Below are 18853 nucleotides of genomic sequence, written 5' to 3'. Positions count from 1 at the left end.
ATTTGTGGGTACAGAGGTTTGTAGTTGGTGCATTTGTGGGTACAGAGGTTTGTCTCCTCTTTCTTGATTGGTAGTAGGGACCGAGACTACAAGAGTGACTAAATAAGAAAGACCTTTCCCTTTAAAAAATATCATCCAGAAGAGATATCTAAACCAGGAGATGCATAAATTACAGCAGAGAAACAAAAGAAACTTCAAAATGCCAGCAGCATGACTTTTTCAAGAGATCGTAACTTCACAAGTGTTAAATCCAAAGACACCAAAGATGTGCAAAATACCAGACAACTTCAGTTGTCTGGTAAATATGATCAATAATCTAAAAGAAATTACAAACTATCAGATGAATTCAATCTAAACCACAGAGAGGAACATCAACAAACACAGAAAAAACAGAGGAGATCAGCAGTGCAGGTGAAAACGTCAGCAAGGAAACTGAGAGTTTTGGAAAGCAAAGCAAAGCAAACAAACAAAAACACAGAAGCTTTGAAAATGAAAAACCCAGTGGCTGAAATAAACATCGCCCACATCACTGGTCCCCAGGAAACCTGGCAAGCAGAGGGAAGAATGTCAGAGATGGAAGGTGGGGTTGAGGGAGCATGGCCCTCAGAAGCCAGCATAAGAGCCTACAGCAGCAAACAAGCATGGCCACATCTGAGGGCTCTGGGATGTGAATAAGACACGGAAGCTCAGAACCCCCAGCACAGAAGAAAGAGGCCAGCACTAAAGCTGTAAAAGAAAAAAAGATCTCCCAATGATAACAGAAATTCTCTAAGTTCAGAGAGACAGACATTCAAGCTCCAGAAACATTTAAGGCTCCAAACAGATGTGAGGAGAGAAGATTCTCCATCAAGATGTCAAGAATACAGAGGAAAAAGGCATCTTCAAAGCTGTGAGGGGTGGTGCCAACTTATCTACAAAGGCAGAAGCAACAGAACAACACCAGACATCTCACAGGCTACCCTCAAAGCCAAGAAAACTTGAAATGAAATATTCCAAAGCAAGTAACTGTTGACCAAGATTGACATATCCACAAAGTTATCTTTTAGAATCAACGGAGAATAAGGGCATCTCACGACAGGCACAGACTAAGTTGGTGAGTTCACCAAACCCACACTGGAGAAGATCCTTAAACGAACATCATATACAAAAAGGGAAGGGGGTCATGTAATTATAGTATAATATAAAAAAAATTAACTTAGAAAAAAGAAAGCAAAGAACAACATGGACTGCTGGGAATACGGAGAGAGATGAGCTCTGAGCCACTGTTGGTGGGGATGTAAACTTATGTTTCCCTTATGGAAACTGATATAAATATTCCTTAAGAAACTGGAAATAGATTGAATATAAGACCCAGATATACTCTTGGATATATACCCAAGAGTCTTAGGTAGACATATCACTAAGGTCCCTGCACATCAATGCTTACAGCTGCACTGTCCATAATAGTCAGGACATGGAAGCAGTTTCAGTGTCTACCTACATACAAAGGGATGAAGAAAATCTGCTATGTCTACAGAGTGCAATTTTATGCTGTCAGAAAGGAAAATGAAATTAGGATAGTGGCAAGAAATGGACACATTTGAAGATCATTATGCTAAGTGACACAAACCAGCCTTAGAAAGGCAAATACTACACACTCTCCTTCAGATGTAGAATCTAGATTTAAAATTATACATGCACGTGTGGGTACCTGTGTGTTTGTAGGTCATGTAGCTAGAATGGGGATTATGAGAGAACGGAGGTGAGAAATAGAGAGGGTAAGGGGCACAGATAAGAGGAAAGCAGGAACAGGACTTGACATGGGGAAGAGAGAGGCAGGGAGAAGGCAGGGGAAGAACTGGGGTGGGGTGGGAACAGTGCAAAACCAAATGTACTGGCAAACGTCTATGTGGATATTGTAATGGGATCCATCCCCTCGTATGTAAACTGAACAAAATAGCTCATAAGGCAGTGTTTGGGATAAAACAATATTTCCTAAGTAACCATTAATATTAATGATGAGACAATCAGACTCCTTTCTATTTCATTAATTTCACACATTTGAATACTTCCATTATTTTATACCATAAACATTGTCGGATGAACATCTTTATGCATTGACTTTTTCTTCTAAATCTTAGAATATTTCCCCAGGATAGATTCTCAGAAACAGAATTGTTTTAAAAAATAAAACTTTTTTTTTCTTTTTAGACTTACTTACTTCTTTTTATGTGTCTGTATGCTTTGCCTGCATGTATTTATGTGTGCCATGTATGTGCCTGGTCCCTGCAGAGGTCAGAAGAAGGCACTGGAGTCCTTAAAATAATGGAGTCATGGATGGTTGGGAGTCACTATGTAAGTTCTGGGAATTGATCCTGGGTCCTTCTCATGAGCAACAAGTGTTCTTTTTTTAAAAAGTTTATATTTATTTTATGTATATAAGTATACTACAGCTATCTTCAGACACACCAGAAGAGGGCATCAGTTCCCATTTCAGATGGTTATGAGTCAGCATGTGGTTGCTGGGAATTGAACTCAGGACCTCTAGAAGAGTAGTCAGTGCTCTTAACCGCTAAGCCATCTCTCCAGCCCCACAACAAGTGTTCTTAAGAAGAAGAAAATTATGTTACTTGACAGAAAATGGCTAAAACTAGAAATCATCAAGCTTAGCAAAATAAGACAGACACAGAAAGATAGAGGTTGCAAGTTTTCTTTCATATGAAAATCTAGATCTAAATCTGTGTGTGTCTATTTACATACCTACACGTATATGTAGACATAGACATATGCCTACACATATACATATATATGATGGGAAAGTAGAGGGAGAACTAACTAGGGGAAGGAAGAGTAACAATGGAGGGAAAGGGGGTATAAGAAAGTCCCATAGGGACATGGATCAGAAGGTGCAATGATGTATATGAATAAGATATCAAGGAAATGAAACAAAGAAAAGAGACTCAGTATATATTTTAATTCTTTACTATCCCTATGAGTTTTTCTGACTGCAATCTCTGCCATTATGTATCTGATAGTTATTGAAATATATGGATATACATGTAAACTATATGTAAGAATTTTAAAAATCATATAAAAGATATGTTCTTTGTAAGCAAAATGCCAACTAATGTTCATTTTGTTTTTCACTCCACCCCAGCATGGTCTTTCATTACTACTACTTTAAGACAGTTCCCAAGGTGGCTCATTGGTCTGAAGATGTGCTTTTTGCTTCTGGTGTGAGAGGTCACTAGTTCTAATCCTAGATAAGCCTTTCATTAGGACAGAAGCTGGAGACACGGCTCAGTCAGTAAAGTCACACACATGAGCACCTTCATTTGAACCCTTAGAACCCATGTAAAGCTAGGCCTGGTAGTGATCTGTCACAGCCCACCTGTGCTGAGATGGGAAGGGAGGCAAGTGATTGTCTGCAAGACAGCAGGTCACCTAGACACACAGCAGTAGGCAACAAAGAGACCCTGTTTTAATTGAGGGTGAAAGCCAGGACCTACCTGAGGCTGTCTTTTGATCTTCATGTACTCCCTAGTATGCACGCATCTACGCTCACAAATGCACATGCAATTAAACATACATGTGGACATACATATATCACAGATAGGTAGATAGATAGATAGATAGATAGATACATAGACAGATAGATAGATAGATAGATAGATAGATAGATACACATACATACATACATACATACATACATACATACATACATACATACATAGATGGTACATAGATACATAGATACACAGATAGAGACATAGATAGATACATAGACAGATAGATACATAGATAGATGGATGGATGGATAGATAGATAGATAGATAGATAGATAGATAGATAGATAGAAAGACAGATAGATAGAAAGACAGATAGACAGATAGATAGGAATTCTTTAAAAGATAATCCCCAGGGGGTGAGAATTAAGTATATTCTGTCAATCATGGAATTCCCAAAGCATTTTATCATAAGCTTGAGAGGTGGCCTGCTAGCCTTTCTGTACACGTGGAACTTATGGCTGCTGATAGTTAAGAAATATTATCCATCTAGATTTTGCCTCTTTGCACTGGTCACTTTACATCCAACCATCTTTTTGGAACCACATATTTTGTGACCTGCATAACAGATCCAAGTCCTGAGACTCCAGGCCATGATCCTCTGTTAACATTGATTCTCTATGAGACGTCTTCATGGCCTGGCAAAGTACAGCCACACAAATTACCACCTGAAACCCAGAGAGCCTCTCACATGAGCTCTCTAGCTACTAGTTCTCTCAACATTTCTATTTCTTAAGCACACAGATGCTCGCTTAAAACCACATTTGGAAGACTTCACCTCAGGTGGCATCAGTGTTATTCTGAAGTGGTTGATGTCCTAAGGCATTGAATTAGAAAATGTCTTCCTGTGTAACTCAGCTGGGAATGCCACAGGACAGTAAATCACCTTACCTGCATCTTCACACAAGATGCAGCAAGATAGTCAACAGTTTTAGCTTTTAAGTTTTTGGTTTTATTCTTCAGAAACCAATTTAAGATATTGGACTCTTCCAGTTTTTCTTATACTAAGCAAAGGACGACTAGAGTTTACTCTTTGGTCAAATGGTCACCAGGCTTCCCTAGTTGTCTAACCTAGGCCTGCATTCCTCACTATCACTGAGGAGGGTTTCCTCTCTGCTTGTTGGAAAACATATTCTTTCCTTTCCACTATGGCATAAGCATGCAATAGCCCTAAGAGGAGGTGTGGCTTCAGGCAGCAGCTAGAATTAAAGCTTGCCTTGTGAGCAGAAGGAAAAGGCACATATGCATGCTCTGCTCGCTGAGAAGCATAGAGCTGGCTTCCACACTGCTAACAGCTGGGGCTGTGCTGATTTCCTGGCAGTTGGTGTCAATGACACTTCCAAGTTGGCAATATTGTTGTGAATTCTTCATCTTTCATGATTTCCTTTGCCATGTTTGAGTTTGGGTTTTATTTGTTTTTGTTTTTCTTTTTTTTTTTTTTAAACTACTTTGCTCTGCCCTGGTTCTCGCTTACCTACAGGGCAAGAGAACTGAGTGTTGGGAGTGATAGCTTTCTCAGCACTACAGTCAAAGTTGGGGCACTGATCTCAAGATGCTTACACTACATTTCAATTTCATCACCCCTCCCCTGCAAAATACAAACTCTTCAGTATTAAGAAAGGAAGTAAAGTTGATGCCTTAAAACAAACAAACAAACAAACAAATGAAAAAAACCTTTCTGCTTACTTATGTTCCATCGAAATCCATTAGACACAAAGAACCACTAGACTCCTTGCAATTCTGATATCAGAGATGTTCCTCTTACCTACGCAAATAGCAACACCTATGTAGGCAATGGTGGTGATGAAGATGGCCAGCATGGTCCCTCTGGGGATGGCATCCTGGGGATCCTGTGGAAAAATATGCAGAGGAGAGAATAAGCTGAGAAGTGTTCAGATGCTCTGAGTTGTTTCTGTATTCTCAAAGTGTTAAACTATGCTCCCTAAGGCAAGGGCTAAAGAAACCATCGAGTCTTAGGGCAGACTGTCAGTGGTTCTCCACCTTCCTGATGCTATGATGCTTTAATACATTCCTTCATGTTGTGGTGAGCCCCAGCCATAATATTATTTACCGTTAAGTGTGATTAAAGAGCTGATATGCAGCTCCCAAAGGGGTCATGACCCACAGGTTCAGATCTTTTGGTTTAGAGTGAACAAAGGAATAGGAAACCTGGTGCTGCCTATAAACGCACAGAGCTTGCACCAGTCTGTACCAGATGAGGTCCTAGAACCAAAAGGAAAAGTGCACACAAGCTCCCATCCCTAATCCAGAAGCAATCTCTGATTGATAGCCATTTGCAAATGAGAAATTAGGTTTTTTTTCCAAGGGAGTCTCATTGGGGAAACAAACCACTCTTGAAGGCAGGCCCAATGCACAGCAGTAAATGGCCAACACAAAACTATCTTTGGGATTCTTTGTCTTATGATATCTAGTCAGGTTTGTTTGTTTGTTTGTTTGTTTGTTTGTTTGTTTTTGCCTTACAAGTCCTTTATGAATATAGTATGGCTTTCAGTTTTGTGTTTTCATGGGATTCTTGTGTTTGTGAACATGTATATCTATCTCTATGTCTATATGCATTTCCTCTCTCTCTCTCTCTCTTTCTCTCTCTCTCTCTCTCTCTCTCTCTCTCTCTCTCTCTTGTTTGGTTATTTTGTTCTATATTTGTTTCATTTTGAGTTATCTTATTTCATTTTACTATTATCCCTTGGTGCCGGTTGTTTTCTAAAGAGAGATGGGAAGAGAGTGGATGTGGCTGGGAGAGAGGGCGGGGAGCAATTAGGAGAAGTTTGCGGAGGAGAAACTGTAATCAGAATATATGGTATGAAAAAATCTATTTTCAATTAAAAAAGAAAAGGAGGATCATAGTTCTAGTCTTAATAAACAAATCCTAATGTAAAAAAAAAAAAACCAAACGAATAAAAACTCAGTGCTCAACTGAAGCGAGTCGAACTCCCATCAAAAGGGACGTTACGGAAGTACAACAGACCTGTTTCCTTATGAACTGTATGTAGATACATCAGACACACGGACACATTGGGCATATTGACAATAGCTGGGCATGCGTGGGTTTAATACTGAGCTTAGGCTTGTCTTTAATTAAAACAAACAAATAAACAAAAAAAAACCCCAACCAACCAATGAAATGAAAAACCTTTCTGGCTGAGCAAAAAGGATCATCTACTAAACTCTCCAGTCTCTCAAAATTCTTAATGTTACAAGGTAAGGTCAAGCCTATGTCACAGTGGGAGTTTTTCTCTTGCTTATAAATGTATAGACATACATTGAATTGATCCACATGATAATTTATCACATTATATGTGATTTGGAAAAGGGATTGCTAAATTATAGCAAAGTAACTTCCAAGCAGCATATTGGATTATATTCAATTCAATTTTTATACAAATATTTTCAAGCATGCTTTTCTTATACAGGGTGCCTACCTGGCATTCAGAAGGAGTCAATAAATACCAAATAGAGAAAAGTATAATTCCAGCAGACAATAGTCTCCTGGAGCAACCAATATAGGCAAATGAAATTTGAGCATTGGCTTTTTTTAAAACTTAAATATGATGATCAAGTCCATCAAAAAGGTCATACGTGGTGAATGCAGATGCAACCTGACCACTGGAGATCATGACTTAACCAAGCAAAACTGCCCTACATGGGTGTAACCAGCTCTATGCAGCTACTAATCCATAAGCTCTAATTCTTCTAGAAACATCTGTATAGAGTGTGTTGCTAGTACTTGTGTATCTGGCCTCTTCCCTCCACACTATTGTCTCCAGTGCCAACGAGCAAGTGTGCGCAACACAACAGCTCCTGGGAAGGAGGAGAGGGCCGGGTGTCTGAGATGGGCACTACCTAATCTCCTAATCTACATGATATTTTCATTGTATTTTATTGCCTAAGAATATATTGTTCAGTAAAGTGTTTGCTGGATAAACACGAAGGCCTGAGTTCAATTATTAGAATCTATGTTTAAAAGAAGAAACAAACAGGGGTTGGGGCACACTGACAATCCCAGCACTAGGGAGGTGAGGCAGGTGGATGGCTGGAGCTCATTGGCCGGCCAGTCTAGCCTACTTGATGCCTCCCCAAGTTCCAGAATATCAAAACACAACCAAGTGTCCGTATTGACCTCTGGCCTTCACAAGCACACACACACACACACACACACACACACACACACACACACACAGAGGAACACAAGCAGGCACATGCTCACCCCACACAAAAATTTCATGGGATCTGGGTGACATAACCAACTTCATATGAGCATAATTGGATAGGAGGTGGGAGGTGGGAAGATGTCACCTGTTTTAACCTCGTTTGCTAAATCCAAGCCTCTTCTTCCTCATCTACGATGTCATAAAATCAATCCAGTAAAGTGAAACCAGTGTTAAAAGAACAGAATGGAATAGAACTTATAATAGCTTATAGTAAAAGACATTCTTTCCTTTGTTTCAAACTCTAACAGAGCTTTTTACCTCTCCTGAATGGCCTTAATTCAGGCATGAAGTAAGATGGATTGACTAAACACCTTGTTTTTAAGGAGTCTAAAGAAAGCACAATATTTTCCAATTTAAAAGCCTGCTGGTAGCTTCTGGAAGCTTATATCAGTAAACTTTCCTAGGTAAAGAGAAAACAGGAGTCCATAACTATCTTTTATTAAGTGAGGAAAGGAGTTGAACCATTTTAAACAAGTTTTTGACTTTTTGACTTTTTGACTTTTGGCATGACCTTTCTTCTGCCATAGACTGTCTGCTCAAGAATTTACCGTGACTGGGCTGGAGAGATGGCTCAGCCGCTCACAACCAAAAATATAAGAATTTACCATGGCGGTGGGTCACTAGTATAACAGATCTAAATGCCTTAACCTACTCCCTCAGTCAGCATCTACTGAGACCATGCTACCTTTGAAGGTATAAATGAAAGGAGAGAGAGTGAGAAAAAGCTTGCAACTAACCAGGGAATCAAGTAGAGACCTTCATTCTTGAGTCCCTGGGACTTATCATGCTCTAAGTCGTATTTAGTTGAATGCCTTCTCATGCTTACACCACACTCCCACCACCAGAGCTAGAAAGCAGAGGAAACTGCATACCTCCAAGTCTCCAGAGATGTTGGCACCAGCAAGAATCCCAGTAGCAGCTGGGAAAAAGATGGCAAAGACGGAAAAGAAGCCTTGCCCCTTTGTGAAGCTTGGCCCAAAGTTTTCCGCAAATATAGATGCTGAAATGGAAGTGAGAGGAACATTACTGTGTTGGTTTTCCCACACAGTAGAAGTTTACACTCCTAACTTCTGTATTTCTAAGTGGAAACAGATCCTTAGAATTACAGCAGAGTCAACTTGAAACGATTGGTTATTCTAATTCTAGTACTGAGGTGTCTATCATTGTAGGCACATGTTTAAGTCTTAGACCTCTAGACAGAGCTTTGAAAAAGACATTAGAAATCATGCTTGTTTGTCTTCTTGAATACAAAAGAAATGGAAAAAGGCTGAGAAATTCTTGCAGAAGGAAAAATTAGTCTCCTTCAGTAGAGTCTCACTGGGTGTATGAACCATACTTATGAGAGGCCCCATGCGGAACAGTGGCTGGCCAACACAAAAGAAACTCATGGTTATTTTTAAAGACTTTTTGTCTTGTATTGCTTTGTTTGGACTTTTTTTTTTTTTGGTCTTGCTTTCCTTTGCTTGAATATTATGGGTTTCCAATTTTGTGTTTAATGTTTTCTGTTTGGTTGCATTTTGAGGCAGGGTTCCAGTGTGAAGTCTTGGCTGTCTTGGAACTCTGTAAACCAGAGTTTGGCCTCAAACTCAGAGATCTGCCTGCCTCTGTGTCCTGAGGGCTGGGATTAAAGGTGTGTACCACTACTGCCCCGCTGGGTTTGGTTTTTATGTAAATGTGTGTATTTTTAGTTAGCTTTCTTTGTTTTCAGTTTTTATTCTGTTTTTGTTTGCCTGTTTATTTTCTTGTTTTCTAAAAAGAGAGAGAAAGAAAGGGTGTGGAATTCTGCCTATGGGGAGATTGAGAGGACTAGGGAGGAGTTGTGGGAGGGAAAACTGTAATCAGAATACACTGTATGAAAAAAAGTTTTACATTAAAATACATAAAAATAAATAAATATTACCAAAATCCCATAATTCTCACAGGAGCATGTTAGCTCCCTCACAAATATACTGCCCATACTCACCTACCCCTCATAGCCACATCCTCAGAGAGCAGGACCATGGTGAGGTACTAACAATGCTAAAGGCTGTCACCCAGAAAAAAAAGGAAGCAATTTTGAGAAAAGGCAGAAAGAGGAAGAAACTGGACAAAGAAGGGAATGTGGGATGAGAAAAGGAGGAAAGAAAGTTGAAGACATCAGAAGATGCAAGGTAGGGGAAAGGAAGAAAAGAAAGGACAGTAAAACCCCCCAAAATAAAATAACCACTGTACAGAAAAGCAAATAAAAGAACCACATGGTGTTGTGAGCCACCATGTGGGTGCTGGGAATTGAACTCAGGACCTCTGGAAGAGCAGTCAGTGCTCTTAACCACTGAGCCATCTCTCCAGACCTCCCCCAACCCCCACTGCCACATGGCTTTAAAAATGGTGAGGGGGTGTCACAGATATTGACAACTGAATACATAATGAAGATATGAATATGTAGATGTATGTGACATACATGTATGTGACGTACATGGACATGTATATGATGTGTACTTCAGCTGTGTGCTCTTGAGTAAGCTAGGGTAGAAAGTAAGAAAGTAGGAGAAGCAGAATAGGGAGAAAAAAGTCAAATGTGCACGCCGTGGTGAGCTCACAAGGAGTTACACAAGTAATTCACCCATAACCTTTTTTTTTTTTAATGTATGTGTTCTTTCCTTGTATGAATGTCTATATACTGTGTGATTGCCTGATGCCTACAGAGGCCAGGAGAGGGTGCTGGATCCCCTAGAACTGGAGTTACAGAGGTTATGAGCTGCTATGAAAGGCTCAGCAGTGATCCTCAGGTTATGTCCAGCAAGGTTGAACCTTACAATGTCTCTCAGGAAGACAAGAGGACTTGATTTAACATTAGTGTTCTTCAATGGTTGATCATTTTTCCCAGTTCCAGGTTTTCTTTCCCTACATGTACCTTCTATTCTTACTGTTTAACCATCTAGTGACCACTGAATAATATTCAAAGATTTACAAGAGACTTTCACATCTTCAACTGAAAAGGATTGACTTTTCAAAATTACTTCTAAATGTTAAATACTTTGCATAATTCCTTTAAACTTTCCTCAGGATTTAGTGGGGAAATCTAAGAACCAAACAGGATATGTATAACCTGTTCAGCTGATGACCAAGAGTCAAGACCAAACCAACAAGGACTCCAGAATCCAGTTCTAGGCCCTTTCCTGGATCACATTGGAATCCTGGTGGCTGGGGATGGGGTGAGAAAAGTAATGATGGGTAGAATAGTATAGACACATTTACTGAGCAGTGACTGACTGGTCACAATTACCTTGGTAGTTGAAGAAGCCTCTGGATTTCTTCTCATTGTTGGATGGAATGACAGTTCCAATGAAGAAGTTTGCGATAGCAATGAGAAGAATGACCAGAAGAATCACTTGAGCCTGTGACATCACAGGAAAGGGGCCAACTTAGAAGCAACAATGATACAGACTATTCAAATCTAGATATTCTCATTGCACAGATGAAGCTTAATATACTGCCTTCCTCTCTGCCCAGCGAATGAGGATGAAACCTGGGTCTCCAGTGTGCAGTGCTGCGTTCTGAACAATGGTTGCACACGAAGGTACATCATCTTGCTGGCTATGTCCCCACAATGGCAGCAAGCAAGGTGAAACAAGGCAGTCCTGACCAGACTTGGCGTGGACTTACACCTTTTGTTGTAATGAGCTGTTCTTTGTGAGCATGGTGTTTCTTTCATTCTTGCGATTAACTCAGGGCCTGGCTAGCATTTGTCACAGTGTTATTCAGAGATGCTCACCTTAGCTTCCCACTCCATCCCAGCTACTGAGATTCCCAGAAGAATCACCACTGTGATAGAACCGATTATGCGGATGTCATTGGTTGGATCCACCATCATTGAATCACTCTCCTGGGGGGTGGGGGAATCACTCAAATGGTTAGAGATAGCTCTTTGCATTCAGTCTTTCTCAGAACATTCAATAATAAGAGAAACTGTACACAAATACCTGAGGCCACATAGGATAATAAGAAAATGAAATGTTCATAAGTTCCAGAAGTCAAAAGAATTCTAATTTTTTTATCTGTGATGTAGGCCTTTGATAGGCAAGACGAAGGGCTAGAGATGTTAGAAATTCCTTTTAGTCACAGCTCTGGGAGCTGTTGCAGCACTAAATAAAAGTATGCATGTCCACACCTTTTGTGTTGTGTTTTAGCAAAAGGACTAATTACTTTTATGTGCCAAGGGGAATTTTAGAGGAATAAAATTGGGTAGCTTATAATATGAGTATCAGAAAGTGTTATTCAACTCAAGAACAATGAACACAGACTCAGTAATACATCCCCTGAAGAGAGCAGTACTGGCTGGTTTTGTGCGTCAACTTGACACAAGCTGGAATTGTCACAAAGAAAGGAGCTTCCATTGAGGAAATGCCTCCATGAGATCCAACTGTAAAGCATTTTCTCAATTAGTGATCAAAGGTGGGAGGGCCCATTATGGGTGGTGCCATCCCTGGGCTGGTAGTCCTGGGTTCTATAAGAAAGCAAGCTGAGCAGTTCAGAGGAAGTAAGCCAGTAAGTAACATCCCTCCATGGCCTCTGCATCAGCTCCTGCTTCCTGCCCTGTGTGAGTTCCTGTCCTGGCTTCCTTTGGTGATGAACAGCAATGTGGAAAGTGTAAGCTAAATAAATCCTTTCCTCCCCAACTTGGTCATGATATTTGCGCAGGAATAGAAACCCTGACTAAGATAAGAACGTACCTTAAGAAATACACAATGTGCTCATTTATTTATGTAATTTCCCTGTAGAGGTACTTTTTATCATCAGACTCAGCTGGGCCTTTTATTAGCACAAGAGGAAGGTGAGGAGTTGCCACACTGCATGGGCTCACAGAGCTTCTTCCCAGAGCAACTGGGTAGGTGGACACCTAGCTAAGAAAGGCCTCCTTTTGTACAGTGAGTTGTTCTCGTGTTCAAACTTTATTTTTGGAAACCTTGTAAGCAAAGCGATGTGGCTGCAGGAAAGAATGTCCTCACTCTACCTGAAGCTTCGCATGTTACACACATCCTTTTTACCTGATCGGTACTGAACTCTTGTGAAATGCACAAAGCAGTAATATTAACTGCTCTTTCAGCTTTAGAAAATAAGCCTCAGATGTATAAGAAACTGGTTTAAAGTCTCCCAGATGGTAGGGTGAGAGCTGAACTCAAAGCCAGATCCTCTGAGGTCATGCCTGGGGCCCCAGCTCTAATACTGAAATTTTCTCCTCTTATCTTGACATAAAACTATCCCCTCAGGCCCTGTAAAAGAAAGTGAAGTTGAATTGTTTGGTTTGTGGGTACAAAGAAAAGCTTTAATTACCTTAAGAAGATCTACCACAGTCTCCGCAAACCCCACCACATACATAGCGACAGCCACTGCATTGGCGAAAGCAAAAATCAAGCCTATTGACCCACCGAACTCAGGCCCTAAGCTCCGGGAAATCAGGTAGTAGGCTCCACCTGTGAAGAGAAAACAGCGTGTGTCAGCTGAAGCAGGATGCCAAGATGTCCCGCCTCTAAATTACGCGTGTAACCATTATACAATAAGAGTATATGGAGTCCTAGTAATTTTGGAAGTCCTATGTCATCATGTGTATTTGTAGCTAGCTCTGCCTTGTACTTGTACCTAATCTGCAAACTATGTGACAATACAGTTCAAACTATCAAAACTTACCAGTAGAATCCTAATTTGATTTTATAAATAATAACAGTAAGTTTTACCCAAATCACTCTTTAAAAAAAAATCACTACAGTATCCAAATTAATGAGGTAACAAATAAAATTTTCGATTCAAAGTTTTCAGAAACTGACAGACCAGGGTAGAAAACGAAATGGCAGAACTTGATTTATTCTGGTGTTGCGGCACAAGCCTGTCATCCCAGCTCTTGGGAGGAGGTGGTGGTGGGGGATTAGGTAGGCAAGATTATCCTCAGCTAGAGTAAATTTGAAGTTAGGCTGGGTTACATAAAACCCTGACCCAAAAGAACAAAGTAGTTGATCTTTTTCTCTTCTTAACCTCCATTCTATTGCATGAACTCTTCTGATAGCTAGTCAGTAAAGTGAGCATTGGTCTTGGGGTGTGTGTTTCCCACTCTTGTTTTCTGGCTTTAGCCTAATGAAGTTTGAATTCTCACAATAAGAACGAGGAATGGAAAGGAAACCTGGGGAGTAGGGCCTAGAGCCAGTGTTCTTCCTTGAACACTAAAGGAAAGCGTTGTCTATGGCCACCCACTCCTGTGACATGAAAACTGAACAGAAGCACATCACAGGTAGAGCAAATAACCGGCAAACAGGCTAGATGAAAAACGTGTACACCACAGTGACTTCTTAGGTGGAGCTAGTCATGAGGTCTGCAAAGTCAACATGTGACAAGCAAACTCAAAACAAAACCACCTTTTACAGAGAAGGAACTGTGTTCACTATGGATAACAGTTCTCAGAATGGAACATATTGTCTGGTAGAGCAAATCCCCATGAGTTTTTAAAAGTTAACTTTGCTCAGCAAACTAGCTGGCCCGTTACATGAGCATACCAGTCAGAAGAGACAAATATGGGCTGGAGAAGTGGCTCAATGGTTAGGAGTACTTGCTGCTCTTGCAGAGGACCCAGGTTCAATTCTCAGTACCCATGTGGTAGCTCACAGCCATGTGCTGTGTCAGTTCCAGTGGATCTGATGCCCAATTCTGACCTCCTCGGGCACCAGGTACACACATGGTACACACACATGGTGCACACACATGGGTTCAGGCATTACTCTTCCACATAAAATAAGATATATCTCTAAAAAACCAATTAGTAAAATATAAGTTGAAAGAGAAGATGTGCTGTGTTTAGGGTGATGTTTACAAGGATCTGAAGTGGTGGTTGGGGGTGAGGTAGGGGGACAGAGGTGTTCCTCATGCCTGTCAAGGAATTTGGAAGGCTAAGACAAGCAGATTGTCATGGATTGAAGGCCAGCCTGTTACTGCAGAGTACGACATTCTCTCACCACACCAAAACCATGCAAAAGAGATGGCTCAGTGGTTGAGAGTGTGTATTGTTTTTATAGAGGACTCAAGGTCCTAGCACCCAGGTTAAGTAGGTCACAGCCATCTGTAACTCTAGTCTATCTTCTGGCCTCTTCTAGCACCAAAACTGATTTGAAAATACCTCCCCACCCCAACACACACACCACAGAGACATACATACCATACACAGATACACACCACATATGCACACCACACACACATACCACAGATACAGACATACACACCACACACAGATGCATACACAGACACACTACATACACACACAGACACACACCACATAAACACACCACAGATACAGATATATACACCATACACGCACACCCCACAGATAGATATATATACCACACACATACACCACAGATACAGGTATATACACCATACACACACACACACCCCACAGATACAGATGTATACACTACACACACACACACCCCACAGATAGATATATATATCACACACATACACCACAGATACAGGTATATACACCATACACACACACACACACACACCCCACGGATACAGATGTATACACCACACACACACATACACCACAGATACAGTTATATACACCATACACACACACAGATACAGATATATACACCACACACACACACCACAGATACAGATATATACACCACACACACACACCACAGATACAGATATATACACCACACACAACACACATATTACATACACACCATATACACCAGACACACACCACATATATAACACACACACACACACACACACACACACACACACACACACACAATTAAAGACAAAAATAAATCATAAAAACCGAAAACATCCACCACCACCATCAAACCCTAAGCAGAGGAAACCTGGATGAAACAAACAAGGCAAAAATCAGCGGCGTCCCCATGAGCATGGTGAGGACAGCTAGAACAGCAACAGATTTCACCTACTTTGTTTTCTACTCAGGCCTGCTTGCTCCTGGAAACTTGATAGTAACTCTTTGTTTTGTTTATTTATTTATTTATTTATTTATTTATTTTAAATTTCCTTTTTGTTGATGGTTCTCAATAGAAGCAGATTGTTGAGGGAGAACCCAAAGGCTGGGTGCAAGAGTGTTGGCTATATGGGAACCACCACCATGAGATGGGATACTGGGGAGCACCCAGGCTGAGGGGGTCCAGGAGGGGACCACTGTAGCTCACCTAGGTACTGAGAATCCAATGGGATTCCTCACAGGAAATGGATCAAAGGGGCCCTCCTCGCCCCCTTGGTCTCTTCATTTTTAATTGAGAAGAATTTTACCCCGTTACTTAAATTTTGCTTTATTTTGTTTTGTTTCAAGTCTTGGGGGCCGGTTAGCAACATAAAATCTCCACATTTAGTTATTAAACACCTCCAGGCAGGAAATGCAACCACAGTTTATAGTGTCAAGTAAATCAATCGGCTTACCTCCTCGCACCACTCCGTTTGTGCAAATAGCCGACATAGAAATACCTGTGAGTGTTGTCACTACTACGCTCAGGCCAATGATGATGACTCCCAGACCTGCAAAACCCCCAACAAAGGTGTTTGGCTCCAGTAGGTAGAGAAATCACTGTTACTTCAGGAAGCGGCAGTGGTCACGGAAGGTCAGTCTCTGTCCAGAAACCTGAAATGTTCTAACCGGTCCCGTTCCACGACAGCGTGGAGACACCTGAAATGCACTGTACTTTAAAACTGTAGCCACACATGGAGGAGTCACTTTCTGATAAATGCCAGCAAGAAGTGTCCAGACTGGCCTGGAAAAATAAGAGCTATCCTCAAGGACTCCACGTGGAGCAGGACCTGTAACGTGCCAGGATTCTGTTAGCCATGGCCTGAATGGACTTGAACTACACTTACCATGCTGCTCTCCGAATTCAGCTCCGCCTCACTTCCTTGTGCCCATCAGTAAGAAAGTATATAGAAAACTTGTGCCTACCCGTAGCATGTGACGCAGATATTAGATATCTTAGAGATTTTACCTCCACGAACAAACCCGTTTGTTGCTATTGCAGAAGTTGACAACCCAGTGATAGAGGTTACCATGGTGGAAAGAAGTATTATAAGAACTCCAAGACCTGTTAGCAATGAAAGACAGAAGATATTACATTTCACTCGTCTTCCTTGGACTCCCTACTCCTGCAAGCTCTGCTGCCTTTAATTTAACTTTTCAGGCCCATGCTTTAGGCCCAGTGGGGTTTCTCTGTACAAAGGTTGCTGTGCCTGGCATTGAAGATCAGGTCCAAGAGGCCCTCATTATGATGAAGGGCGGCATCCCAGAGTCAACCCAGTGTAAAGTGCAGCCCTGGAAAGGAAAAGCTGACTTTTGCTGGTGTCCTGGGAGAGAAGCTACCCCGGCTGGGAAAGAGAAAACATGACATCTGACCTTCTCTCTTGCTTGAGAGGAACCTGATGGAGAAAGTTGGGGATTTGACAAAGGTTAACTCCTTCTTCATTTGTCTTGTGCCCCTTTGTCTGGCAGGAAGAAAGGAACCAACTTGCATTACCTTTGAAAACACCCCAGAAAGGTCAGTGGTGAGCTAATGGAGCCTGCGTTGTCTTTACCTTGCACGTGAAGATCTGGCTTACAACTTTAATTACCTCCTCTGACATATCCATTTGTGGCGATAGCAGAGGTGGATAAACCTGTGATGGCTGTCACTGTCACGGCTAAGCCGATGATAATCACACCGAGACCTCAGTTGAGAGAGGAAAAATAAGTGCGATTAAATGGTGGAACAGCTCATTGGGTCATTTACATAAAAGCAAACAGATCTATGTAGTCATTGAAAGACCTCGTTCGAATTTAACAAGCTGGCCACGGACCTGCCATTCAGGTTCTAAGAGATTCAAGATCAGGAATGTGCAGAGCTCTGTTGCCCCCAAGTGAACAATTGGATTCGGGGGAAAATGTAGGATGAACCTGGTCTTTAATGAAGTTCTACACAGCCTCCAGCTGTTAGTGTAAATGAAGGTTATACTAACTTTCCAGGTAAATATCTTCATTAGAGAACTGTTCATTAGGTAGCTGGGTAAGTCAGACAGAACCAATTAACCAATTTAACTATGTTCACTTATTTGCTATGTGACATCAGAATTTACTTATTTTCTGACACCCAAATGGCAGTTAAATTACAGAGTGGATGTGTAAAGTTCTTGTCATGGTGCACAAAGGGCAGTATTCAAGGGGGTTACTCTGTCAGTGTACCCACCACACTCATAAATGTTAGTGTTTATTGAAAAGCCCTCTGCATGTTTAGCCAAAGTTGGCAGTGTGAGAGATGTGAGGCACAAATACAGCAGGAGAAAAAGCCACCCTGGAGGATATTATGGTTCAGAAGTTCAAAAGGGCAGCAATTATAAGGAAAACCTGATAAAGTCCAAAAACCAAACAGTGTGTGTGTGTGTGTGTGTGTGTGTGTGTCTTTAGGCAGGCATATAACATGCTGGAATGTATCACCATGTTATAAGGATTTGTTTTTCAAGCTATACAATGAACATAAGCAAAGCAGGCAGAAGAAATCTCTCAGCTTTCTTATGTGCCCAGGTAGGGACACACTGTGTGAACATGTTCATGCTTCCATTATCTGGAAGAACTGACACTCACCCGCAGAGACAAATGACCCTTGTCAGGCTGCAGAAGGCTCCACAGGAATTCAGCCTTCCTGGCCAGTCCTTTTCTTCTAGCAAATTTCTCTACTTATTTTCCTACCCACACTTGTCCACCCTAGAAACTCAAATTCCCTTCTCTTTGTCTGGTCTCTTCTCTGCACTTTCATTGTCCTTTTGTTAAGATGACATCCAAATGTTCTAACTACTCCTTTGAATCACCACCCACTATGGAGTCCTCCCCATGTGTGTGCACAATACACTAATAAGTGTGTTTTCTTGTTAGCCTGACAGTCAGACAGTCTAATGCATGAAACCACAGGCAACGAACCCAAGATGGACAGAAGGAAACTTAGCCCCTCTTCCCCATAACAGCCTAACCAAAGAAGCTGAATCCAGGGAGATTGCGGGGAGTTCAGAAGCTCTGCCCAGAGTGTTTTGCTCTGTGCTGTT

The 18853-nt window shown here is 41.3% G+C and overlaps 1 protein-coding gene across 1 annotated transcript in view; it reads right to left on the bottom strand.

Annotated features, from left to right (window-relative positions):
• Nucleotides 1-18853, bottom strand: part of Slc12a1 (solute carrier family 12 member 1) — a 68491-nt gene that overhangs the window by 38559 nt on the left and 11079 nt on the right. Inside the window, exons 5-10 of the mRNA XM_028760042.1 lie at nt 16220-16315; nt 13088-13227; nt 11529-11639; nt 11040-11151; nt 8647-8774; nt 5311-5395 (exon numbers count right to left, since the gene is read on the bottom strand). Of these exons, the coding sequence (XP_028615875.1) occupies nt 5311-5395; nt 8647-8774; nt 11040-11151; nt 11529-11639; nt 13088-13227; nt 16220-16315 (672 nt within the window). The remainder of the gene's footprint in view (nt 1-5310; nt 5396-8646; nt 8775-11039; nt 11152-11528; nt 11640-13087; nt 13228-16219; nt 16316-18853) is intronic.

Source organism: Grammomys surdaster, unplaced genomic scaffold, assembly GCF_004785775.1.
Source record: "Grammomys surdaster isolate TR1022 unplaced genomic scaffold, NIH_TR_1.0 126381, whole genome shotgun sequence".
Classification (NCBI taxonomy): domain Eukaryota; kingdom Metazoa; phylum Chordata; class Mammalia; order Rodentia; family Muridae; genus Grammomys; species Grammomys surdaster.
This window is presented reverse-complemented; position numbering and strand designations above follow the sequence as displayed.